Source organism: Protopterus annectens, chromosome 7.part0 (assembly GCF_019279795.1).
Source record: "Protopterus annectens isolate FY-2018-M chromosome 7.part0, PAN1.0, whole genome shotgun sequence".
NCBI classification, from domain to species: Eukaryota; Metazoa; Chordata; order Ceratodontiformes; family Protopteridae; genus Protopterus; species Protopterus annectens.
The window spans coordinates 744,418,278-744,444,472 of record NC_056739.1 but is presented as its reverse complement, the minus strand read 5'-3'; the positions used below and the strand labels follow the sequence as shown (position 1 = coordinate 744,444,472).

Below are 26,195 nucleotides of genomic sequence, written 5' to 3'. Positions count from 1 at the left end.
GATCTGGTTCCGCCTTGTTTGTTGATGTACCACACTACAGACATATTGTCTGTCTGGATTGCAATCGTTCCCAAGGGAAGAGAGTCTTGAAGGGCTTGCAACGCTAAAAGCACTGCTCTCATCTCCAGAACATTTATGTGCAAGTGGCATTCGTTTGGTTGCCATGTGCCCTGGACTGTCCTGCCCTGATAATGCCCCCCCCCACCCGATCAGGGAGGCATCCCTTGTCAGAGTAGCAACCGGAGGGGGTGGGACAACTGGTCTTCCGACAGGAGCTGGGGAAGACATCTACCACATGAGATGCTTTTGCACGCCTGATCATAATGGTGTGAGACATTGGAAGTTCCTGGTATGACCATTGAGAAAAAAGCATCCACTGAAGGATCCGCATGTGGTATCTGGCCAATGGGAGGAGAGGTATGGCGCTGCCATGATTCCCAACACCTTTAGAACTAACCTGGCTTTGGCTCTGTTGTTGTTGAGAAGAAGTGACACCAATTTGTGAATGTCTGATATCCTTTGGTTCGTTAGCGTTGCAGACATGTTTATAGTATCTAAATTTGCCTATGTAGGTAATAGTGCGACAAGGCGACAAAACAGACTTTTCGCAATTTATTGAAATACCCAGTTTTTGACAAACGCGAAAAGTATAATCTCTGGCCATCAGAAGGAGATGCTTGGTGGGAGCTGTGAGAAGCCAGTCGTCCAAATATGGAAACACCTGGAATCCTTGTCGTCTCAGGTGAGAAGCTACCACTGCCATGCATTTGGTAAACACCCGGGGGGCAGTGGTGAGACCAAAGGGCAGGGCCCTGAACTGAAAATGACTGGTTCCCAGCCTGAAGCGGAGGAATCTTCTGGAGCGTCTGTTCATTTTTATGTGATAGTACGCATCCCGAAGGTCTATAGAGCACATCCAGTTTCCTTTGCCCAGAAGGGGAAGAATGGATTGCAGTGTGACCATCCGAAATCTTGTTTTCTTGACTGATTTGTTCAAGACACTGAGATCCAAAATCGGTCTCCAGTCCCCTGTTTTCTTTGGAACTAAAAGAACCTTGGGTAGATTCCGGTTCCTTGTTGGTCTGCTGGCACTAACTGAATTGCTCTTTTGGCAACCAGTTTTGAAATTTCCAACGCTGCTATATCCCTTTGAGCGGTGGAACATCTGGAAGGGATTTTTGACTGATTTGGAAAACGAAGAAAGGGGATAGAATAGCCTTCGAAATGATGGACTGTACCCATTTGTCTGGAGTCAGGGATAGCCAGGCTTCTGGGTACAGTGACAATCTTCCCCCGACTGCCCCCGAAGATGGGCAGTCGGGCAACACCTCAGGGATGCTGAAAAGGCTTGTCAGGAAAGGCTTCCCGATTGCCTTGGTTCTCGGCACCCCCCCTCCCCCTAGGGCGACGTCTACCATTGTTTTTCCCACCTCTGCCTTTGGTAGGAAAACGACTCTGTGCCTCAGGCGAAGTCCCTTGAGATTGTATACGGTACCACATGAACCGAGCCCTCTGTCCTTAGGGGTAAGGGCTAGAAGGAGTCGAAAACGGACTCCGACGGCAGAAAGGGTCTTGCCATCAGTCTCGCACCTAGTCAGGGTTTCTTTCACTTGAGGACCAAAGAGAGATGATCCATCAAAAGGGAGTTCGTGAAAGACGCCTTGAAAGGTTCCGCAAAGTTGCATAGCCGCATCCAGGCGTGCCTACGTAAGGCTACCCCTGTCCCTGCGGCTCTGCTCGCTCCATCGGCCGCATAAGAGAGGAGGCGCATGGAGGAGTTGGATATGGAATTAAGGGTAGCCAGCTGCGTGTTCATTTTCTCTTGAAACCCGCAGCTGTAGGGTCCTTAACATTTCACTCGCTTCCTTGATCAAGTCTCTTTGAAGACGAGTGAAATGGCACAGGTAATTCAGCTTAACGCATGGTAAATGTCGCTGAGGAGAACATCCGCTTCCATACCTATCCATGGACCTAGATTCCTTGTTAGGTGGATGGACAGGCACTGAAGGATCAGCCAGTTCCTTCTTTGTGGCGGCAGCTACCACCATAGCATCCACAGAAACTCCTTTTGATAAAAAATTGCTTGTCTGATGGAGCTGTGATGAATTTGGAGGGTCTCCTGGGAGTGGGGTCCACTGAATCAGGAGCCGCCCATGCCTTCTTAGCGACCACCTGCATGAGGGGGTCAAGGGGGACACCCAGGAGGTGGAAGGACGAGAGCCAAACGCCTCAAGATACACAGATTCGTCCTCCGAAGGGTTGAGGGCTGGCCAATTTCCCTCTGTTTCAGGATCTCCAGTATGTCTGCAAATGAGACATCTTCAGAAGGGGAACGTGGGCACCCTCAGAATCATCCAGATCTGTGTCCGACGTGATAGACTCAGGTGAGTCAATGTGCTTCCTCTTGCACTTCCTCTTCCGAGGAGGCTCTTCTGCCAAACCAGGAGAGGCCTCGGAAGAGGATGAAATCCCCAAAGGGGGCTCCTGAGGAGCTGGCTCTCTGCGGTCCGGGATGAGGGAGTGAGTCGACTTACCCTGAGGCAGCATAGAAGGAGGGGCTGACGGAGCCGACTGTGGAGTAGAGCCAGGCTCTAACACACTCTGCATGACCTCGAATGCACCCCTGTCAGGCAGAGCCAGAGGTCCCCGCTCCGAGGAGCTAAGGACCCCCCTCGGCACCGACAGTGATGGCTCTGAGGTCGATGTCGGAGCCGAACTCACCAGCGCCGAAGCACCGAGAGGGAGAGGGGGGTCGGACAAGGGTCCGATGCCACTCACCCCCTCGGAGCTGACGAGGGAGGTCCAGCGCCGAGATTCCTCCAAGGAAGAAAACGGAGCCGACGACGGAGCCAAAGACAATTGTCTCGGCTCCGAAGTGACCACAGTCTCGGTTCCGACACGACCCGGCTCCGAACTCAAGAGAGTCGAAGGAGGAAAGAGTTGATGGACCGGGGCCGGCACCGACTGATGAGTCGGGCTCTGAAGCATCTGGGCTAGTGCCTCGGACTTAAGTAGTCGACTCACCACCCTCTGAAGGTCATGATCGGAAAGCCTCGATGACCTAGAGGAATGAGACCTTTGGCTCCGTTCAGACAGCAGGGGAGATCCTGGAGCCGAATGAACGGAGCCAAGAGAAGGTGACCTAGACCTCTTTCTGGTTGTCGGCTCAAGATCTTGTCGGAGCCGACACGGGTACCTCGATAACCTCGGCTCCAGCCGAGCCGAGGAAGCCACAGAAACTGTGGACTGAGTCTTATCGGCTCCAGCCGGAGCCGATAAAGGCAAAGGTTGAACAACCTGAGGTCTCGGCTCAGGAGCCGGAGCTGAAGACCTCGATGCCTTAGAGGGCTTCCCTGTTGAAACTGACAGGGAATCCTCTGGCTTCAACAAGCCTCTCAGAATCAATTTATTTTTTCTCTCCTGCAGGACCCTGGGGCTGAAGCCATGGCACACAGCACAGGAGTCCTGCAGGTGCAAAGGTCCCAGACAATAGACACAAGAAGTGTGAGCGTCTGTCAGAGACATTTTCTGACAGCACGCATCACACTTCTTGAATCCAGAGACCTTTGCTTCTTTTGACATTTCCTATATCTGACAGGTGTACACTAACACACACCCAAACACACAGTTATACCCTGTCAGCAAAAATTAGTAATACTAAAAAAACAATAACAATTTTAGTAAAATACTAATAATTAAGTACAAAAATTAAAGTAAGCTACACAAACACTCCCTAGGGAAGGGAAGGCCAAGGGCCCAAGGGAAGAACCAACGGTTCTTTTAGTAAGAAAAACGGGAAAAATTAGGGTCGGGGATAAGGATCTATGTTCTACACTAATTTAGGAAGAATTAAAGTTAAAAGGGGAAAAAAAGAGTAACTTTTTGAAGAAAAAGCTAACACTCACCAGGAACCGGTAGAAGCAACCAACCTCGAAGCTGTAGCGGCAAACGAGATCTGAGGTAACTCTCGCCTAGCATTGTGTGATATAAGGGGAGCCTCGAGCCGGTGGAACCAACTCTCGAGCTTTTAGAGTGGCCGAGTCGGAGCCGAGGTCGGCTCCGAACCCATCCAGCAAGAATGAAGGCGAGATAGACAACTTAACATAATGGATTAACTCCTGCGTATTATTCTTAGCACCTAGAAATCTTCTGTTGTAGTTGCCCAGGCATCTGGGAGCAAGGAAAATCATCCCCTGGTTGCCTCCAGAGACAGAAAGTCAGACAGTACTTCAGGAGCACTGGAAGGGTCTGTCCGGAATGAAATAACGGAAACCCTAATTTTGCGGGCTTCCACTGCCTCTAGGGTGACATCATTGGAAATTCCTCATCTGCCTCTGGAGGAATTGTCCCCATGCAAATCTTGGAAAGTTTTCCAAGATCTACAGAACCATATTTTCTTACCACCTTTTTGATTCCTAGAAAAGGTTCATTGAGGAGTAAAAAAGCTGATTCCCATGGCAGACAGAGTCTTTCTTTCTTATATGCTGTGGGCAAGTGTCCCTCTAACCACCGGACCAAATATGGACGTACCAACAAAGAGGGTGTAAATGAAGGACATCTTAAAATGCTCTACGTCGCACAGACCCATCCAGGCATGTCTCCTTATAGCAATGCCCGAACCGGAAGCCAGTGAGGTGTCTTCAGCTATGTGAGAGATCAACCACATGGAAGTGTTGGAAATTACCAAAAGAGTGGCCAGTTAAGAGGATGTTCTTTTGAAATCCTCTGCAGACATGGACTCAGAGAATTTTATAGGTCCTTGGTCAAATCTCTCTGTTGTCTTCTGAAATCTGCCAGGTACTTATGAGACCTCAAGGTGAAGGTCACAGAGCCAAAGACTCACTTTCTAAATCTGTCCAGTACCGTAGACTCTCTGTCTGGTGGGTGGACAGAAGAGCTCTGTTCTGCTAGCTCTTTCTCAGTGGCTGCCACCATCACCATAGCATCTACAGAGACTCCTTTACTCCAGTAGGGTCTTTCCTTGGGAGGAGCTAAGAATTTATCAGGTCTTTCTGAAATGGGTTTGACGGTATGTGGCTCCTTCCATGCCCAGTGGGAAACTAATGCAAGGAGCTCATCTTCTGGGGGGGGGGGGGGGGGGTAACCCAAGACATAGATGGGCCAGACCCAAAGACTTCCAAAAATACAGATTCCTCTGGTGAGGGATTTTCAGAACACTAACCACCTTTCTGTCTATCTATAAAATGTCGCCAGAGCAGATATAATCTGGTGGTGATCTGGGGCACTCCCTTCACTGAAATCGGTATCCTCCATGAGAGATTCCAGCAGAGAATCTATTTGCCTCATCTTGCACATTCTCTTCTGATGGATCTTCTCTGGGGAATGTTTGGGGAGTTATCTGAAGAGAGGGGGAAGTTCCTCTACAGGATCTGCTAAAACAAGTTGGAACTGGCTGTCCTTGTGCAGTAGGCCTGATCGACTCATAGCTCTGAACGGAAGAGGGAATAGGGACTGGATCCAAGGGGTGAGAAACCAGTTTTCTGGAGAGAGAGAAATAGCCCTTTCCATGACCTTGAAGGCAGACGGACTCAGAGAAGCCATGACCAACTGCCCCAGAATGGAGACTTCCAGTGCAGGCAGATCACGCCCATCAAGGATGGAACTGGACCTAAACTGTCTAGCACAGAGGTTCCAAGTGGAAGGGATGGACCCAATAACATCACAGTCAATCCAGGTCCAACACTTTGGCTCTGGTATCCATTCGGATCTGAAGGTACAGGAGACGAACTAGTCAGGCATACTGTCCGAGTTGAAGAAGATATTTTCTTTGGATCCAACTCCAGACCTCTCAAGGCTCTCGCATTCTGAGGCGCCTAAACAGTGGGATGAATCAGAGGAGGATACAGAGTTATATGAGATGTAGTTGGAAGGCTCACAAATCCAGTAAAGGACAGACCCCTGAGCTCTGAGAAATTTTCACATCATCCTATTCACATCTGCTTCTGATAAACTTCTGGAGGATGTCGTGGACTGTGGCTTAGAGTGTTTCTTAGGGGTCTGCAAGAAAGGAGAATATAGAGTTGGAGAAATTCGATCCAGCATGAACTCTGGTGTGCGACCTTTCTGAGGTCCCAGGTTTCGGATCCAAGGGTCTGGGATCTGAGGTAGGCAATGTAGGACTGGCAGATATGATTGGATAAGATTATTTAGGTTCTTGCCTTTGAATCAGGGCCGTCAGATCCAAGCATTTTTGAATCTTAGTTGGTGGCACCAATGAAGTCCTAGGGGATTTTGGCAGGGAGCATTATCTGTGCTACAATGGATCAGATTTTGATGATTTGAAAAAGAAGCTGCAGCAGGAGGAAAGAAGCCTTTCAAAATTAGTTTTCTGCATCAGTCAACCAAAGCCCTTGGATTAAAAGTAGAATGAGCGCTGTAGTTGGTATCCAAATGGGCAGCCACCAGGGCAATAAACACACTCCTTGTGGGCATCTGAGTTTGGTATTTTTTTATGTCCATAAGAAGTGCATTTCTTGAACCCTGTCGGTTTATCGGCCATGACAGGAGAAAGTGCAAAAATAGAAGTGCACTAGGAAAAGAAGAAAATAAACGTTTTTTTTTTAATCTGAGAGCAGAGGTTAAAAAAAAAGAGAATTACCAGTGTGACAACCCTCCACTGGACCAGTAATCAAGAAGCCTCAATCCTCACCACTGACAACAGTGGGGGAACAATCACAAAGAGGACAAGTACATATACAATATTTCCAGATGCAGCTTTCTCCATCAAATGCAATTTCCCTTAAGAGCACACACAGACCACAGGCAGTCTGGGGCTGGTTTCTCCCTATTCCTCCAGATGCAACTTTCTGCATCAAATGCAATTTCCCGTAAGAGCACACACAGACCACAGGCAGTCTGGGGCTGGTTTCTCCCTATTCCTCCAGATGCAGCTTTCTGCATCAAATGCAATTTCCCGTAAGAGCACACACAGACCAGAGGCAGTCTGGGGCTGGTTTCTCCCTATTCCTCCAGATTCCAAATAAGACTCCCCAGCTATAGAGTTGAGATCTCAGCTAAGTGACCAAGCCAAGACCTTCAGCACCCTCTCTGTCCAACCAGTGCTTCGTGTCCCTGCCCAAGTAGTTGACACACACTGTTTGAGGTTTGATTTACACACACACACACACACACACACACACACACACACACACACACACACACACACACACACACACCTGGGAAAGGCTGGCACAGGTTTACTAGCTATGCCCTCTTCTGCCCAGACTATAGGGTAGTTCTCACTGCCACCAGTCACTCCTTATCAGCTACTTTAAGGCCCTTAACAAGGGGTGTCTACTCTTACTGTGTAATATTAATACTAATACAAATGGCAGTCTGATCAAGAGCAGGGCTATTAGGACTGGCCCACATAGTGTCACCAAATAAATATGAAAGTACTCTCAAAACTTAAATATCTCTACACAGACCAGCCACAATAAAATGTTTAAATATATTTAATAATAAAAATAAAAGAACAAAACAATACTAAATATATATTCACAGTGACATCAGAGTTCAAAACCACAGGAAATATTTAAAACAGCATTGCAGTGCAAGCTCACACAAATAAAGAAAAACATCTAAACTAAACTTCACTATATTCCTGACTGCATCTAAGAGAATTATGCTATTCCCTAGTAACTTACTATTAGGCAAAGAAAACAAATTGAGAAAACTGACTGAAGGTCCACAGAGTACAAAAAAATCTTTAGCGAACAAACCAATGTAGACCACCACAATACTTCGATAAAACACTAATTTAATATGACAAGGCAAAATTCAACAAGCAGTTTTTAACACAGGTGTCCTATGAGCTAAAAGCTCAATTATCCACTTTGCTTCTTCTCTCTCAGTGGCATCTACTAGGCTACCCTTTCTTATACTAGGAAATACATTTACAATAGCTCTAAATCTAAACTGATGGTCATTATTTACTTCTATATGTTTATAAAGTGCATTGTGCATATTTCTAGTTCTTATGCATGAAAGATGTTGCAGAATGCACTTTATAAACATATAGAAGTAAATAATGACCATCAGTTTAGATTTAGAGCTATTGCAAATGTATTTCCTAGTATAAGAAGAAGCAAAGTGGATAATTGAGCTTTTAGCTCATAGGACACCAGGACTAAATGAATTTGTTCCTATGAAACCCGCCCTCAAAGATAGGAGGGTGCAGTATAAATTTTGATTGGTTGGAAACGGTTTTGAATTAGGTATTTAAATGTGACTAAGATTGTTTTTATTTCATCTGAAGAAGGGCAGAGCCCGAAAGCGCTTATCTGTGTTAAAAACTGCTTGTTGAATTTTGCCTTGTCATATTAAATTAGTGTTTTATCGAAGGATTGTGGTGGTCTACATTGGTTTGTTCGCTAAAAACTTACTACTAGGGCAAGGCAAATGTGTTGAGTGGATCTTGTTGTTATCAGATCTAAGACGAATGCTCTGTCTCACTAAGAGACTTCTCAAATTAATATCTAAAACAGGGGTGTCCAACCTTTTCAGTTGCAAGGGCCGCATTGAGTCAACAGAAATGGTCTGGGGGCAAAAGGCAAGTGAGGACCCAAAAAAAAAAAAACAAACAAAAAAAAAAAAAAAAAAAAAACGGTCTCTCTCATAAACTGAAGAGCAAAAAAAAAAAAAAAGGTAGCTCCAAATGGTATTGCTTAGCAATCTATTCCTCATCTAACAGACAACACATAAACACATACTGCTTATGACTTCTTTATAAGGTTCTTTAAGTTGAACAAGGGAGTAAGCAGGAAGAAAGACTACTAGAAAATGTGACCGTATTTTACTTTTGCTAGCAAGAGAAGGAGGTGTTTAGTGAGACCTAACAATTTAAAAGCATTTAAAGAAGCACAGTTACAGTAATCAGGAATGACATGAGCAGTCAGAGGTCAGTAATATGCGCTGGTTGTAATGAATTATTCAGACTGTGCATATTAACAAGTACTTTTACAAATTAGTCAGTATAGTTCAATATATTACAGTTCACAAAACTGGTTTGTTGAATACGTTAGAGGCCATCAAATAAAAATGACTGAATCAAATTAAGCCAAAGATGTAGCTGTTAAGAAAAGGAATAATCTATCAAGCAAAAAACTTTCTGCTCCCTCAACGTTCACAAAGCAGAGCATAACAACTACTTCCTTCACACAAAGCTCTTAGGGCAATTCTAAATAAAATAATCAGATGTGCTGTGCAGTTACAATGGCCTGTGTTTCCAGCCTGGTACGAGTTGAAAATGATGAAAATCTAGCCAAACAACCAACTTAACTACAAGCACGAACCAAAATAATTTTCATTTTAAAGTGTACAAAACTATGCAGCAAATCAAGCACTGCAAAACATCCAGGACTGGTTTATTAAGAGTCTTCTGTAGATGCACACATTTTATTTCACTCATGCATTCACTTTTTCATGTGCTTTGAAAAATACATATACAGTTACATTTCACACAGTGCAGTCCAGAACATCTCACTAGTAAACTTCAGTAATCCCTCCCTTTTAACTAATACCCATTTTACACTACAATAAACAATAAAAAAAAAAAAAAAAAAGGTCAAACACATCCAGCAAGACAGGCTGGTGGAAAGAGAAACTCTGAATTACTAACTGAAGTGTCAGACAATACAGTTTACTGTTTCTCTTTCCACCAGCCTGAGTTTCTTGCTGCACTGTCCCTACTGTGATATTACAGCATCAGTACTTTCCACTATTACTATAACTTACAGAAATGACATTTTTGTGTTTGACTCAGCAACATGCATATTCGTTTGAACACTCTCATTCTATTCATCATTTACAAAAGGATTCTACACAATTTTTGCATAACTAATTAAACAAAGGACCCTTCATCCTGGTATGTTTGTTACACCTAGTGCACAAGGCTTGAATTTCAACTGTGCCATACATTTGTGTACCTCATAATTCACTTTCTTATTGCCACTACTTTTATTGCATTTTTTTCATTTAATTATTTGACACAGATTCTATCGTATCCATTTATATTTCCTCATTTAATTCCTTAGCTGTTTACAATTTTATTTACTCTGCATACATCATCAGCTTAAGATATGGCATCCTATGTGTTTCACAAAAGCGTGCACCTTGGTTAGTAATTTTGTATACCACTAACTTTTGTCTCTTAAGGGAATTACACAACCAGATTCACACTCTTTGTTTTGATACTTTACCCTCAGTAACAGAAGCATATAATTTTCATTGAGACCTGGTTTCTTGCAAGGAGTAATGTATGTATCAACAGCCAATATCTGATGCCTAGGGGCATCACTAGGATGATCCTGGGGAAACAGCTGGACACATCATTAGGGTTTTAGGACTAGTTTTAAATGTATTCATTGAGGCATGAATGTCAGGTGGTAATGAATTCCGTAAGACAAAGCTCATTGAATAAAAAGCTTTATTATGGTCTTTCACTCTTTAACTGAGTAAATACTTTTGAATGAATTATGGCAGAAGAAGGTCACAGGACAGAATACTGGGCTGGGCTTGAACTGCTTGCTTGACAGCAGCTGCAGTGATGCAGAAAATGGAGCTTATTGCTTGGAAAAGAGGTTGACTATTGTGGTGTCATAAAAATCAGAGTCTGGCCAATACTTTTAAGAGCTATTTTTACCTGTCACCTATAAAATTATGTTCTTTAGAAGTGCAGAGTGTCTGTGTACTCATCTTAGTAGGACAAATCCTTATTCTCTTGCAACCAGTATGTTTCTAAGTGTTTTCAGTCTTATTTCTATAATCCTAATAAGAAATAAATAGCTAAAACTAAGGCAATGAGGTGGCATTTACAAGCTAACATGATCTGATAATCATATAGTGAAATATTCATCATGGGGTGTGCAGAGCTGAATTTACTAATGATTATTTGCAAAAGGTTATGAAAATTATGACATTTTTGTATTCACATAAATTATGCATAGTGGGCTGTGATAATGTAATGCTGGGCTGGTATATGCAATAAATGGATGTTAATAAAAGTGACACTAAAATGTAGTATTAAATGTGAAGACATTGAGATATAAATGTCTGTCTAGCAAAGCAGCTATGCATATTAGCAGCATTATCATCTTAATTAATATCATAAAAGTTTTGCAACCTTCAGTCAGACAAATTGTGTTCACTTGTATATATCGAGGTACACAATTTTGCCACTCGTACTTCCATCTAGCATGCAAATAATGTTTACATAACATTGCAAAGTAACGATATCAATCCTTTTCATATTCACTGTTATTTTAACTGCATATCCTCACTTAATGTTATACTGTTGTGTTTTTCACTAACATTTTATCTTTTTCTCAGTTAAAACATTCACCTGTGCACCAATAATTATACTTACTCTGCAAACACCCCCAGCTTTTGATAAGGTTAGGTCAGTTTATCTTACTAAGTAGGCACTTTTTTCATTATTTCTTATATACAAATTATTCTGTATCTTATTACGGAATCATACAGCTCATTAAATTCCTAGTTTTTTAGCTCTGTTCTTCAGCTGTGCAACACAAGCATCTATACTAGTTCTATAAATCATAGTGCAGTGCTTTGCTGATAAAAGTGTCTACCTACCATCAATGATGTCCTCACTGTGAACCTGAAAGAAAGCTATAGGTAGGGCGGATTTAGCTTATGGTTCCTGGGTTAGCTCTTGATATTCACCTGCTATACAAATGGTCATTTAGAAGGCTATGTGTGTCTAGATTAGATCCATGATTATCAGCTGTAACATTTTTATTTGCAGACACAACAATAAATTATTTCTTTCTGTAGTTATTTATTTGGTAAACAGCTAGGTGGTGGATAAAATTACCCTTTTCACACACAAGCCAGCCTCCAATGAAGTAGTAGTAAAAAGATAAAAAAAAACTATATATATATATATATATATATATATATATATATATATACATATACATATACAAAGAGAAACTAATTTACATAAATAGATACCAAAAGCTTGCAGACCATTAAGTCAAAGTATTGGGCCCTGGAGTGTAATGGGGTTAGCCAGTAAAGCACATGTGTTTGTAACATCATATTTACAGTCATAGACTAACACTAACACTTCAATGATATTTACAGCAGAGCATATGTAAGATCATTAGCTTCCTGTTTCTAATTATTAATCACAGTTTTATTCAGTTGTACAAGATTAAGTTTTGTTCTTATGCATTGTTATTCAGTATTCTGAATGCAGATACAACTGATATTATTAAGTAAGTATTGTTTCAATTTAACTTTGAAGCCTTTCAGTGTTGTTGTTTCCTGACCCCACTTAGAGGATGATTCCATGTGCTGTGCTCTGGTTAAAGAATTCTCTTTCACCTGTGGTTAATTAAAAGAGTGGCCTGACCAAAGTAAAGTCATATTGTGACTACCCCTTGTTGAATTTTATTTGTTCCCTAATATTGCTCTTTTTGGGGTTGCATTTTGGTGCTAAATAACCATGAAGCGGCCCATTTCTATACTGTCTGCTGCAGAAAATGTTTTAAATTTAGCGTCACAATCTGGCTGTGTGCATCAGACAGGAGTGTAAGTTTCCACATTTTATTTTCAGCTTTTTTTTAGTTTGTGTGTGTTAAGCTGGAATTAACTGTTACCAGAGGTAGAACATATTCAGCTTTGTGGATAAGAGTGTTTATATGGCCCAACAAAAAAATAGATGACAGTTTGTAAGATAGTTTTAGGTGTGCAAGGATTTTAATGACTACAGTAAAGATTACTACAACATTAGCTTACCTGGTGTCTGTGTAAAAATGATAAATCCCTCTCTTTCTCTCTCTCTCAGCTTTTCTTCGGCGCAATGGTCTCATCTTCCGTCAGCTCTTCTTTGCCGCGAATACATCTACCGGCGAGAAAACGAACGGAAGGGTGTTTTTCGCGCATGCGCACAACAGCTACAGGACGCAAGTCAACTCTTCCTTGCCGCAAATACATCTATCGGCGCAAAAACTAATGGGAGGGTCCTTTGGCGCATGCGCACACCAGGGAAAGGTCGCAAGCATTAAAAAAAAAAACGGAAAAAAATAAAACTTTAATTTAAGGGTTGCAGGCCGCATGGAAGAGGTCTGAGGGCCGCATGCGGCCCGCGGGCCGCGGGTTGGACACTACTGATCTAAAATATTACTGCTGGGATAGTTTGCAAAATGACAATTTCTGGTCATCTGACTTCTAGTTCCCAGATCAAAACACCCCCACTGCTAGAAGCTGGCAGCAATTAGCATCTACCTGTAAAAATATACAGACAAGAGCTTTTCTTCAGATCTTTGGCAGATGCTGGAAGTCATAAAACAACTGCATTCAGTCATGCTTCAAACGTAATTAGTTTACTCCAAGGACAATACAGAAAGCCTCCTAGCACAGCATTTCTCTCTCTAGCTGCATTGAAAACTTGAGAGCGCGCCTCTTTATTGCATCCTATAAAGTAATTTAATTTCAGATATTTTTCTAAAGTTTGCTGGACTGAGGTTAACCCCCCCCCCCCCAGTTTCCTCTGTTAAGCATATTCATTTAAACAGTTACAATAGTGCAGGTACATTTCTGTTGTCTTCCAGTAGGGCATACTGTGGTTACATTTCAAACACAGCACTCTTCAAAAAAACCTTTTCAACACACAACTCTGTACAAGCAGTTTGATATACACATGACATATAGTTCTAATACACATGACATATAATTCTAATACACATGACATATAGTTCTAATACATCTGTAACACAAGCATCTTATATAAATCATTTCAATATTCACCAATGACATATAATTATTTACAAAACTACAGCTAGCTGTGCTGGCAGTATCTCCCTGCTGTCACAACCAGCAATGGTAAAGAAGAAAAAATACCAGCAATGGTAAAGATAGGAATACTATAAAACTTGTAGAGAAAATCCAGTGCTGTAGCGTACACTAAGAGGGAGTTTAACACAAAGAACAGAGATAAAGTTTAAGTAAATATATCAAAGCACTCACAAAAATCACCAATTTCTCTCTTGAGAGAGAGAGAAGAATCCTGCATCTGAGCATGATGGCGGCAAATGAGATATGAGTAATTGAGGATGGACTAGGGCATTATGGGTAGAGGGAGGAGCTTGAGAATTTGATCCAAAGTCTAGAGTGTGTGTCTGAGTCAGATCCGAGGTTCCGATCCTTAATCCATTCCTTGAGAAAGAATGAAAAGGACATCAGATTTTAACATGAATGTATATGGGTAATAGCCAAACCTGGTGAACTATTAACTGTTTCATAAGGTTTATGCATAGAGACTATTTTGCTAGAGCTATTATATAAACTGTTGCAGATGGCTCATTTTAAGGGTGTGTAGTACCTGAAACCTTTGGTGTGTGTGTGTGTGTGTGTGTGTGTGTGTGTGTGTGTGTGTGTGTGTGTGTGTGTGTGTGGATATAAAAGCAAAACACTCCTATGAATGCTTCAGTTCTTGCTGGAAAGGCTACACTGAAATACCCAGGGGTGTGTGTGTGTGTGTGTGTGTGTGTGTGTGTGTGTGTGTGTGTGTATGCCCATGTTGGGAGGAGGGTCTTGGACACTATTCAGGATAGCCTTATAGAGCAGCATACAACTTGCCACAGTGTTAAGACCAACGTCCTCGCATACTAACTGAAGGCAGTGGTACAGATCATGAAACTGAAACCTTGAATGTCACAGCTAGATGCAATAAATGGGAAACAATATATTTAAGGTCAAGACTGGTTTGCTGCTATTTTAAGCATATTGTTGCTATGAGCTTTGTTTGCTGCTATTTTGCTGAGCTGCACTAAACTTTGGCTGCTATTAATTCAGAACTTTGAATTATGAATAAACTGAACTATTTCTAGTAACAAGGAGCGTGGAGTTCTCTGGTGTGAGTGGTTTGTTTTTTGGTGTTTTTTCAAGTGGTTTAAATAATATACAATATAACTTGTTGGGTTGGGCAAATAGTCAAATGTGCCATGTCATTTCTGATTATGGCGCACAAAATACTCAAAAAGTAAGTAAGGAATCCAAGAAACAGAGGGCTCCATTCCAGACTACACAACAAAGCAACCTGCAAACTCAAAGTAAGAAAATATGAAAGATTTACACGTCTGTACAGCTAAGGCCTGAGACTGCATGCACTGAAAATGCTGGCCATTGTCAATTATTCATCACTAAAAACACAATTAAGGAAAAAAAGCCAGCATGCTCTACCCTCTTACATCATTTTAAATATAAAGTCAGAAGTGTTGCTTTTTCGCAATGAGGATACGTCACTGCTGAAAACCTAAGGCAGAAAGGTGTAAAAGCCAGCAGTTTCCATTTACTAGTGGCTTCACTTTACATTAATTTTTAGTCAGACATCAATGCCTATGACATTATGACCCAAAATAAAACCAAAGATATGAAGCTCTTCATGCAGAAGACATTTTAGCGTTAACAATTTGTTTACTAAGTATGAGAAACTGAAAATATTGTTAGGCACTTACAACTCCATTTTGTTGTTAATGAGTTGCTTCACACTGCTAGTAGGTGTATCTGAAAGATGCTTCTGTTCATTCACAGCCTGAGTGTCAAGCCAAGACCGACTGCAGAGGAGGAAAAGAGAGAGAGGTACATTTATAGTAAGTAACCAACAATAGAACAGCTTCATGAGATAAGTCAGTGGAATGACTGCACTAAAAAAGATTTGTAGCAGATCTATGAAAGGTAACTACGATAATCCACCTTTGAAACATACAGTTCTCAGAGTATACTCACTGTAACAAATGTCTAAAATGCAAAGGTGTTGCAGGAATTCATACAACGCACAGGATGAGCATGAGGTAGACCTCTCTGGCCAGATAGCCCTCACATTTTGGAGCAATAACCAAATGCCATGTCCATCAGCCTGGCAGAAGGCTAAAACAGCAGCAGAAGTGTAAGAGTAATAATATGAAAAAGGTATTCTTGAAAAGGTTAAAAAAGAAGTTATGTACTCACCATAATGTTCCATCTGAGTAGATACTTCATTTGTCTGCAACCTGTGGAAGTCGGATCCGAACAGGCAGCTTTCCAAGCTTCAAGATCTGAGCTCCTAGCTCCTCCCCCCTACCCATAATCCCTTACTACCAACCACATTACCTCAGATCGGTTATTTTGCCCTAAAGGCTAAAGACAGAGAAGAAATTCTCCAAAGGACAATAGATTACCGAGGTTCGGGATATGGTGGGGGGGGGGTCGGTTGCAGACAAATGAAGTATCTACTCAGATGGAACGTTATGGTGAGTACATAACTTCTTTATCTGAAGTAGTTACTTCATTTGATCTGCAACCTGTGGGACAGAGTCCCCAGCTTACCTAAAGGCCCTGGGTTGTCCCTACGGAAGGATATTCCGAAGTACCGCGGAGCCAAAGGAAGCCCTACTTCTGGAGATCATGTCCAGCTTGTAATGAGAAATGAACGTGTGGGAAGAAGACCAGGTAGCTGCTGAACAAATATCATCTACTGGAACTCTAGACCAAAAAGCTGTTGAGGTAGCCACAGATCTAGTAGAATGCGCCCGAACGGCAATCGGAGCTGGCTTCCCAGCTGAAATGTATGCTTGTCTAATACACTGAGAGATCCAATTTGCCACTGTCACCTTAGAAATTGGTTTGCCCATGGCTGACTTAGCATAAGAAACAAACAACTGGTCTGACTTGCGAAAATCTTTAGTCCTATGCAAGTAAAAACGTAGTTGTCTGTGCACATCCAATTTGTGCAATATGTATTCACCTTTGTTTTGGAAACTCGGGAAGAAAACAGGGAGATTAATAGACTGATTAATATTGGTCTCTGTGGCTACCTTAGGTAGAAAAGAAGGATTAGTCCTGAGGGCCACCCTATCTTTGTGAAAAATAAGGTATGGCTACTTAACGCACAAAGCTTGCAACTCTGATACCCGCTTGGCTGAGGTAATAGCAACCAAGAAGGCCGTTTTCCAAGATAAGAATTTTAAAGGCACTGAGGCCGCCGGTTCGAAAGGTGGTCCTGTTAATGTTTGTAAGATCCCATGGAGGAATAGCCGGCTTAATGGGAGGCTTTAAGAGAAACACGCCTTTTAAGAAGGCTTTGCATATCTTTGCTGATGCTAAAGAATTTATGCCATCCCCCACATGATAATGAGAGATGGCTGCAAGTTGGACTTTAATGGTGGACGCACTGGTTCCCTGCCTAAAAAGGAGGGATAGGAAGTCCAGGATAGTGGGAATAGGAACCGTAAAGGGATCTAAGTCCTTATCATTTGCCCAGATGGAAAAGCGTTTCCATTTACTGTTGTAGAGCTTTCTAGTGGATGGCTTATGAGCTGCCCCCAGAATGGCCTTAACCGGGGATGAGATACCGGGAGTCCTTGCCATTAACGAGATTAGGTCTGGTCTGGGATCCAGAACCCATGGGGGGGCCACACTGTGAGACTGCAGAAAGGGGAACCAGACTTGTCGAGGCCAGAATGGGGCAATGAGAATCACTTTGCTCCCCAACCGACAGGCTTTCTGGATGAATTTCGTCATCAGAGGAAGAGGAGGATACGCATAAAGGAGACCAGGCGGCCAAGCATGAACCAGAGCGTCCCTGGGGGATAACCCTCTGGGGGGAACTATCGCGAAGTAGTCGCTGCATTTTGAGTTTAGGGGAGAGGCAAAAAGGTCGCAGCGAGGTTGACCCCATTTGAGGAATATCTGCTTCGCGACAGAGGGATTCAGAAACCACTCGTAAGGGCTGAGAAACACCCGACTTAAGCTGTCTGCTAACATGTTGGTCCGCCCTGGAATGTGCGTTGCTATCAGAAAGCGGTTGGTGGAAATAGCCCATTCCCACACTCTCATGGCTTCTCGACACAGGGGGAAAGACCTGGTCCCTCCCTGTTTGTTTATATACCAGACAACAGACATGTTGTCCGTCTGGATTGCAATAGTCCCCAGAGGTAGAAGGTGATGGAGAGCTTGCAACGCCAACAGCACTGCCCTTATCTCTAGGACGCTGATATGCAATGCAGTCTCTAGAGAAGTCCACGTGCCTTGGACGGACTTGCCTGCGTAATTCCCGCCCCACCCGAGGCAGGAAGCGTCCGTGGTCAACGTGACTTTGACTGGGGGAATCACAAAGGGTCTCCCTTCTTTGAGTTCTCGAGCCTGTAACCACCAAAGTAGGGAGTCCCTGCATGCCCTGCTCAGAGGAATCGGCATGTCCAAGGGATGGACCGATAGTGACCATTGGACCTGGAGAATCCATTGTAACACTCGCTTTCGCAGACGGGCATGGAGAGAGAGGCCGATCGCTGCCGACATAGACCCTAACGCCCTCAGCACTAATTCTGCTGGAGGAGTGGGGCTCAGAAGAATGTCCAAGACTTGGCGAGACAAACTGTTCAGCCTGACCGATGTCAGAACCACTCTGGAGATTCGAGTATCCAACCTGGCCCCTATGAATTCTAGGGCTTGAGTGGGGCACAGGCAGGATTTCTTTAGATTCACTGAAATGCCCAAATGACCAAACAGAGATAGGGCGTAATCTCTCGCCGTAACCAGAAGATGCTTGTTGGGGGCGGTGAGGAGCCAGTCGTCCAGGTAAGGGAACACCTGAATGCCCTGGAGTCTCAGGTGGGCTGCAACCACTGCCATGACTTTGGTAAACACTCTGGGGGCTGAGGTTAGGCCAAATGGAAGAACCCTGAACTGATAATGACTGGCTCCTAGCCGGAAGCGGAGGAACCTCCTGGATCGTCTGTCCATTAGTATATGGTAGTACGCATCTTTGAGGTCCAACGAGCACATCCAATCGTTCTCCTGCAGAAGGGGGAGAATAGATTGGAGGGTGACCATCCGGAACTTTTCCTTGGGTATGAACAGGTTCAGGGACGAAAGTTCTAGAATGGGTCTGAGGTCCCCCGTTCTGAGGTCCCCCGTTTTCTTTGGCACCAAGAAGAACCTGGAGTAATAACCCAATCCGGATTGATCTGGGGGGACGGACTGGATGGCTCTTTTTCTTAGCAACTCTGAAATTTCTTGAGTTGCAGACTCCCTTTGATGGGGTGGAACATCGGGGAGATGTTTGGGTTGGGGGGGGTGCGAGAACGGTATCGTGTAACCTCTGGATATTATCCGGAGCACCCATCGATCATTTGTAATGGACTCCCAATTTGACAGGTGCTCCGATAATCGCCCCCCGACTGCCTCCAGAGAGGGACAGTCGGGCAAGCCCTCAGGGCTGTTGCACGGGTCCCTCCGAAAAAGGTTCTCTAGACCCAAAGTTACGCGGGCCCCCTCTGCCTCTGGGCCGGCATCCACCTTGTCCTCCTCTGCCTCTAGAGGACGAGTTGTCCGCAGTGGGACAGGAATGCTGAGATTTACGGAACCACAGCTTCTTTTGCCCCCTCTGATTCCTGGAGAAGGATCTTTGGGGGTTAGAGAAGCGGACTCCGACGGCCGACAGCGTCTTCCCATCTTTTTCGCTTTGGACAAGCGTGTCGCGAACTGATGAGCCAAATAAGGCTGAACCATCGTAAGGGGCGTTCGCGAAGGACGCCTTGAAGGGATCCGTGAAGTCGCAAAGGCAGAGCCAGGAGTGCCGTCGCAAGACTACTCCCGCTCCGCTAGCTCTAGCGGCTCCTTCCGTGGCATGGGAAAGCAGCCGCATAGATGTATTTGATATGGACTTTAGAATGGCCATTCGAGTCTCAAAAACCTTTTTGTCTGGGACCGGCATGGACTCCGGAGGGGCTGCAGCGTATTCTTTAATTAAGTCACGCTGTAGCCTGATGGTGTGTGCCATGTAGTTAAGCAACCTTATGGCAAAGGTCGCTGAAGCAAACATCCGCTTCCCAATACGGTCCAAAGCCCGGGACTCCTTGTCCGGCGGATGGACTGAAGAACTTTCTTGGGCAAGTTCTTTCTTAGTGGCCACCGCCACCAACATAGCATCAACCGGCGCGCCTTTGGACCAAGAAAGTCTATCAGAAGGAGGGCTGAGGACCTTATCTGGGTGTCTAGGGATAGGCTCCACGGTGTTGGGCTCCTTCCAAGCCCTGGTGGTAATTAGGTCCACCAAGGGGTCGGCTGGGGGGGACACCCAGGAGGTAGATGGGCCTGCCTCAAAGGCCTCCAGAAATACGGACTCGTCCAGGGAGGGCTTTTGGGCAGACCACCCCCCTCTTATACGCAACATTTCCATGATGTCTCCAAATGAGACATCTTCGGGGGGTGACCTTGGGGAACCCTCCGTATCATCCAAATCCGTATCCGTGGTAATGGACTCGGGGGAGTCCAGGTGCCTCCTTTTGCACTGGTGCTTCCGAGGCACCTCTTCGGCGGGGCTGTCCGAAGAGGGCTCGTCCACCGGGTGGTGTTCCTCCCTAGGAACTAACTGGAGGCTTTGGGCAGGCTGTCCAGATGGATGGATGATCGAAGACAGAGCCTGATACAGTGGGGGCACGGGTGGATCCTAAGGCCCGGTCGGGGACCTGGATGACCTCGACAGTACCCTCTCCACCACCTCAAAAGCCGAGGGAGATTCATTGTCACCAGCCTGAGAAAGCAACCTCCTCGGCTCCGAGGATAGGATCGGGGTCGGAGCCGAAGCAATCGGACCCGAGGTAGTGGTGTGCTCTGCTCCAATCGGCGCCGAAGACACAACCACCCCCTTGGATCCGATGCTCAACCCTCGGCCCCGAGAGCTTGGATCCGACAAGCTCGAAGGTATAGTCGGCGTCGAAGACACTATCCCTGTCGGCGCCGACGTACCCCTGGATCCGAAAGGGCCTGGATCCGACAACTCTGAGACCCGATAACGGGTCGGAGAAGGAGCGATCGGGGCAAAAATGGGGGCTGCACTCCCTCCCAAGGGGGGGGGAGGCAAGAGCATCCCCATCTGCATCTGGGTCTGTAAAAATCTTCGCATCATCCGATCCATGTCCGCTTCGGAGATGCTTCTAGTAGACCGTGAGGTGGTAGTCGAGGCAGGCCGGGAGGGCCGCCTCGAAGGAGACCTATCCTCCTCCTCCGGCTCCGGAGAAAAGGAAGGTGAATGGAGCCGAGAGGACAAGGATCCGGAGACCCTCTCAGGGGACTTCAACATCTTTTCAGGCGGAGCCGAGGGATGAGACTCGGCCCGCCTCTTTGAAGTATGGCCCTCTCTCTCTCTCTCTCTATGTTTTTTCTTCTCCCTGTAGGAAGAACCAGACTCCACAGAGCTAGTACCCGATAAGGGAGGTTGAGTCCCGGGTACAGCTAAGGGAGTAGCCGGCGCCGAAGCTACAGGAGTAGCTTGAACCCGGCTGGGAGAGGAAGAAGCCGCCGATTCCTGAGGGAGTTTTCCCGCCAGGATCAGCTTGTTCTTCCTGTCCCTAAGTGTCCGTGGGTTGAAGGCCGCACAAATTTGGCAGGCCTCCGACAAATGTGCTGCCCCCAGACATAAAACGCACTGAGTGTGGCCATCAGCTGGGGAAAGCTTGTGGCCACACTCAGTACATTTTGAAAATACAGCCTTAGACTCGGCCATAAAATCTCTCACACACACACACCCAAACACTAAGAGGGGGAGGGGGAGAGACAAATTTAAACTAAGGAAAAAAGAGTTTTTTTTTTTTTTTTAAAGTGGGTTTTGAAGGATTCGACACTAAAACAACACACACACAATTTAAAACTAGAAATAGCTATAGAAAAAGGAACAATCTCACCAGGCCAGGAGCTCTTCACTAAGAAGCAACTGTCTTTAGCTTGTGACAAAAAACGATCTGAGGTAATGTGGTTGGTAGTAAGGGATTATGGGTAGGGGGAGGAGCTAGGAGATCGGATCTTGAAGCTTGGAAAGCTGCCGGTTCGGATCCGAGGTCGGATCCGACTCCCACAGGTTGCAGATCAAATGAAGTAACTACTTCAGATGGAGCCTTAAAAGCCAGATAAAATACCATCAAATGCGCAGAAAAGCATATTTGTATACAAAGCAACACGAATTTACCACACTATTACACTCTCAGAAGTACATTAACAGTTATGTTTACACAGTATCAACTGATCTATGAAGGAACACTGTAGAGGGTCTACAACTGGAATCATGCTCACTCTCACTCCAATGTATCATTTTACTTGGAAGCTCAGAGGCACATGTGCCTGACAGTGTGACATCATAGAATGCACTTTGACATTGCCACCATACATTTAAACCGTACCAAATTCCTCGGTATTTACTGGTTTGGGTATCAAACTAATGGGGTGCCAAGAATTTCTGAATGGTCCCTTTAATTCCCGATCTGAAGTTGTCTTCATTTGCTCTTCAACCTGTGAGGACATGGATCCGGGGCAGATCAGACTCGGACGCATTTCTCCAGCATCGGATCCGAGCTTCAAACTCCTCCCCTACCCATAATGCCTTGTCTCCTTTCTCCTTTCAGATCTCGTTTGCTGCGCTTGTTGCAGCATCATGGCCCACCACTCCAGGCTTTGGTAAGTTTGTTTAATTTAGTGACTTAGATTCTCTTTTTATCAAAAATCAATATCTTTTCATGTCATCTCCGCTTTTCGAGTTTAGCCATCAGTTTAATAAAAAAAATAGATATTTCCTTGCTCGTGCTCTCCTATCTTTAAGAAAGTGTGTGTGTGTGTGTGTGTGTGTGTGTGTGTGTGTGTGTGTGTGTGTGTGTGTGTGTGTGTGTGTGTGTGTGTGTGTGTGTGTGTGTGTGTGTGTGTGTGTGTGTGTGTGCGCGCACGCGCGTGTGCGTTTCTGATTAGGTCTCTCTATTAGTAGAATGTCAGGCACCCCCAAACCAGACTTCTGCAAGTGCATGGAGTGTGGCCATAAGCTTTTCCCCAGCTGATGGCCAAACTGTGTGTATGTTGCTTGCCTATGGATTGCCCACCCCTGCACATTGATCGGCAGGAGGAATAAACTTATACTCAAGGGCCTTCTCTCTCCACCTGCTACGGGGGCCCAGGCAATCCCTTCTACATCCACTCCTGCTACTTCTGTCTCCGTCCCAGCCCCCTGGAGCTCAACTTCCCACCAAGAGGACCAGGGACACAGAGACAGGCCGAGGAAGCAGTCACCCCCCAACCACTCTACCTCAGCTGCACCACCAGCCAAGCTCCACTTGGCTCCTAGCAATGGTTCTCCCCAGCTCCGTTCCTCCCAGAGCCGGAAGTGCCTTGGAGCTGTTTACTGGCATCCTCATCACCTCTCTAGACTTGTGACAGTGGCCTCTTCCTCTAGACCCACCCACAGCCTTCCGAAGCAGAGGTAGACAGGACAATATGGAAATTCATCCGCACTCAGATGCAATGTCTTCAACCCGATTACTCCTTCTCTGATCAGAACCCCAGTTTTGGAGTCCTCGGTTCTAAGGACCCTCGGCATCAAGGGGTCAGCAATGACAATACACAGTACTTCAACTCCAGCTGTTCCATTACCTTGATCGGTCAAGCTCTTACAAGCTCAGAGCCGTAGCCTCGGCACCTAATCCGAGGGGATAGTTTTGACTCTGAATCTTTCAGAGCACAGCCTTCCAATCAGACTCTCAGCACCCAGAGGTTTGGCTCCGGCTCCTCTGTTGATCCAGCCAATTACAGACCCGATCCTAGCCCCAACTCAGGAGGTTCGTTCTCCTTCTGGCTTTGATGTGGTGGAGAGGTTCTCTCGATCCCATCGAGACCCTTGACGATCTCGTCCTCGGAATCCGTCCTGGCTACCCTCTGTTTCTGGTCCAGATTCTGCCATCCTGCCACCTCAGGGACAGCCTGCTGCCTCTCCGCCCCAGAGAGCTCCCACACCGGAACAGCTAGATGTTTTTGAGTCCTCCTCAGACAGCCCCCCTGAGGAGGTTCCTCGAAGGTGCACGTTTAAACGGAGGGACTTAGACTCCTCGCCGAAGTCTCTTATGGAGGACACCGAATTGGAGGAAGGGGAGGGTTCCCCCGATCATCCCTACAGGATATCTCCTTTGGAGACATCATGGAGATCTCCTGCAGCAGCGCGGGGGTGGGGGGTGGTCAGTCCAAAAACCCAACCTTGGCGAGTTGATGTTCCAGCAGGCATTTGGTGCAGGACCCTCTACTTCCTGAGTGTCCCCATCCTGCAGATCTTCCGGTGGATCCTGTTGCATCTCGAGCATGGAAGAAGTGCAACACAGTGCAGCCTATCCCCAGATGCCCCGATAAGGTCCTCAGAGCCCCTACCAACAAACCACACTGGTAGAAGGGATCCCCCGTTGATGCCATGCTGGTGGCAGCAGTCACCAAGAAGGAGCTCGTTGAGGTGAGCTCCTCAGTCCATCTGCCAGATCGAGAGTCTAGGACCTTGGACTGTTTTGGGAAGCGGGCCTACACTGCAGCACCATTCTCTGTACATGCACTGAACTACATGGCACATGTTATTAGGCTTCAGCGAGACTCAATGAAGGAGGTCGCTAAGTCTACCCCAGGGTTAAAGTCAGCAGAGGATAGGAAGATTTTCTCCTCTCAAATGACCACCCTCAGCTCCATTGCCAATACCTCTATGCGGCTTCTCTCTCATGCTACTGAGGACGCCGCCAGAGCTGCCGGAGCAGGAGTTGCCATCAGGAGTCACACGCCTGGCTCCGCCTTTGTACCTTCTCAGAGCCCCTCAAGGCATCATTTACAAATATCCTGTACGATGGTTTTACTCTCTTTGGAAAGACAGTACGCAATACACTGTTCCAAAGCGAGGAGGACAGGAATACTCTGCTGTCGGAATCCGCTTCTCAACCCCCTCAATGATCCTTCTCCAGGAATCAGCGTGGTGTGAAGATCATTTGGTTCTGGAAGTCTCAAGGTTATTCCCAGAACGCTCAGGACTCGCCTTCCCCCAGCGGTAGAGGGGGATTCGACTGACGCAGAGGGGGCCAGAGGAACCAAGGGTCTCAGGACTCATTCTCGGACAGGCCCTCGCAACAGCCCCAATGGGTTGCCCGGCAGCTCATCCCTGGAGGCAGTCAGGGATCAACTATCGCTACACTCAACCAACTGGGAGTCTATCACAGACAATCAGTGGGTGCTGCTAATTATATCCAGAGGATATTCAGTTCCCTTTCTTGGAGGCCAGTTCTGGCCAAACTCCTCCCGGATGTTCCACCTGCGCAAAGGGAGGAAGCAGCACAGGAGATTTCCAAGCTGCTAGAAAAACAAGTTATCCAGCCCGTCCCCCAAGACCAGTCCAGATTCCGCATTTATTCCAGGTTCTTTTTAGTGCCAAAGAAAATGGGGGACTTAAGGCCAATTCTGGATCTCTCTACCCTGAACCTGTCAGTTGCCAATACAAAATTCCGGATGGTAACACTCCAATCTATCCTTCCCTTCCTGGAGAATGACTGGATGTGCTCAGTAGACCTTCAAGATGTGTACTATCACATCAAAATGGAGAGACGCTCTTGGAGGTTTAATAGACATGATAAATGCTCCTCTACCTCTGGACCACAAAACACCATAAACACCAGGAAAAAAGGCTACAGTACAGGGACCACGAACACCAAAGGATGCAAATCAGCAACAAACTTTATTCTGGTACCTCAGCTTTTCGCCTTCTGGGAATAATTAGTCCCATTATACACTATCCAATTTATACACCTAGTACTTCAAACTGACCAATGGAATGCCATTAATTAAATATTTTGAACATTTAAAGGTATAATGCCAAAAAATGACCATAAACTTTGAATGTAAATATGTTTTCATAAAATACACACAAAACATGTACAAATAATACCATGCAAATCTATTTTATAAACATATAAAAATAAAAAAAAAATTCCATAATTAAATACTTTTTTTATGTACAAGTCATTGTGCATTGTTTTTATCATTTATATTCATGATTTTATCAAATGTCAATAAATGAAAAAATGTATTTCTATTTATAAAGTTATATTATTATCTACATTTATCCATCTAGGAAACAATGTTCTATAATTTATGATCATCCTATGTTCTAACCTATTAAGTTCCCTTTTGAAATTTGCACCATCTCTAACATTTGGACATACTAAGACACTAAACAATAAGATGTTTGCTGCTTCCCTATGTGCAGAAATAAAATGACTGGCTAGTGGACTATCCATATTTCATCTCCCTATATCCCCCAGATGTTCCATTATACGCACCTTGACTTTTCTCTTCATTTGCCGAATATACCAACTGGTTTTCCTACAATCACA

The 26,195-nt window shown here is 45.1% G+C and overlaps 1 protein-coding gene across 1 annotated transcript in view; it reads right to left on the bottom strand.

The window, feature by feature from the left end:
- Positions 1–26,195, bottom strand: part of STAG3 (stromal antigen 3) — a 4,836,058-nt gene that overhangs the window by 866,972 nt on the left and 3,942,891 nt on the right. The window contains exon 32 of the mRNA XM_044077272.1: positions 15,504–15,602. Within this exon, the coding sequence (XP_043933207.1) occupies positions 15,504–15,602 (99 nt within the window). The remainder of the gene's footprint in view (positions 1–15,503; positions 15,603–26,195) is intronic.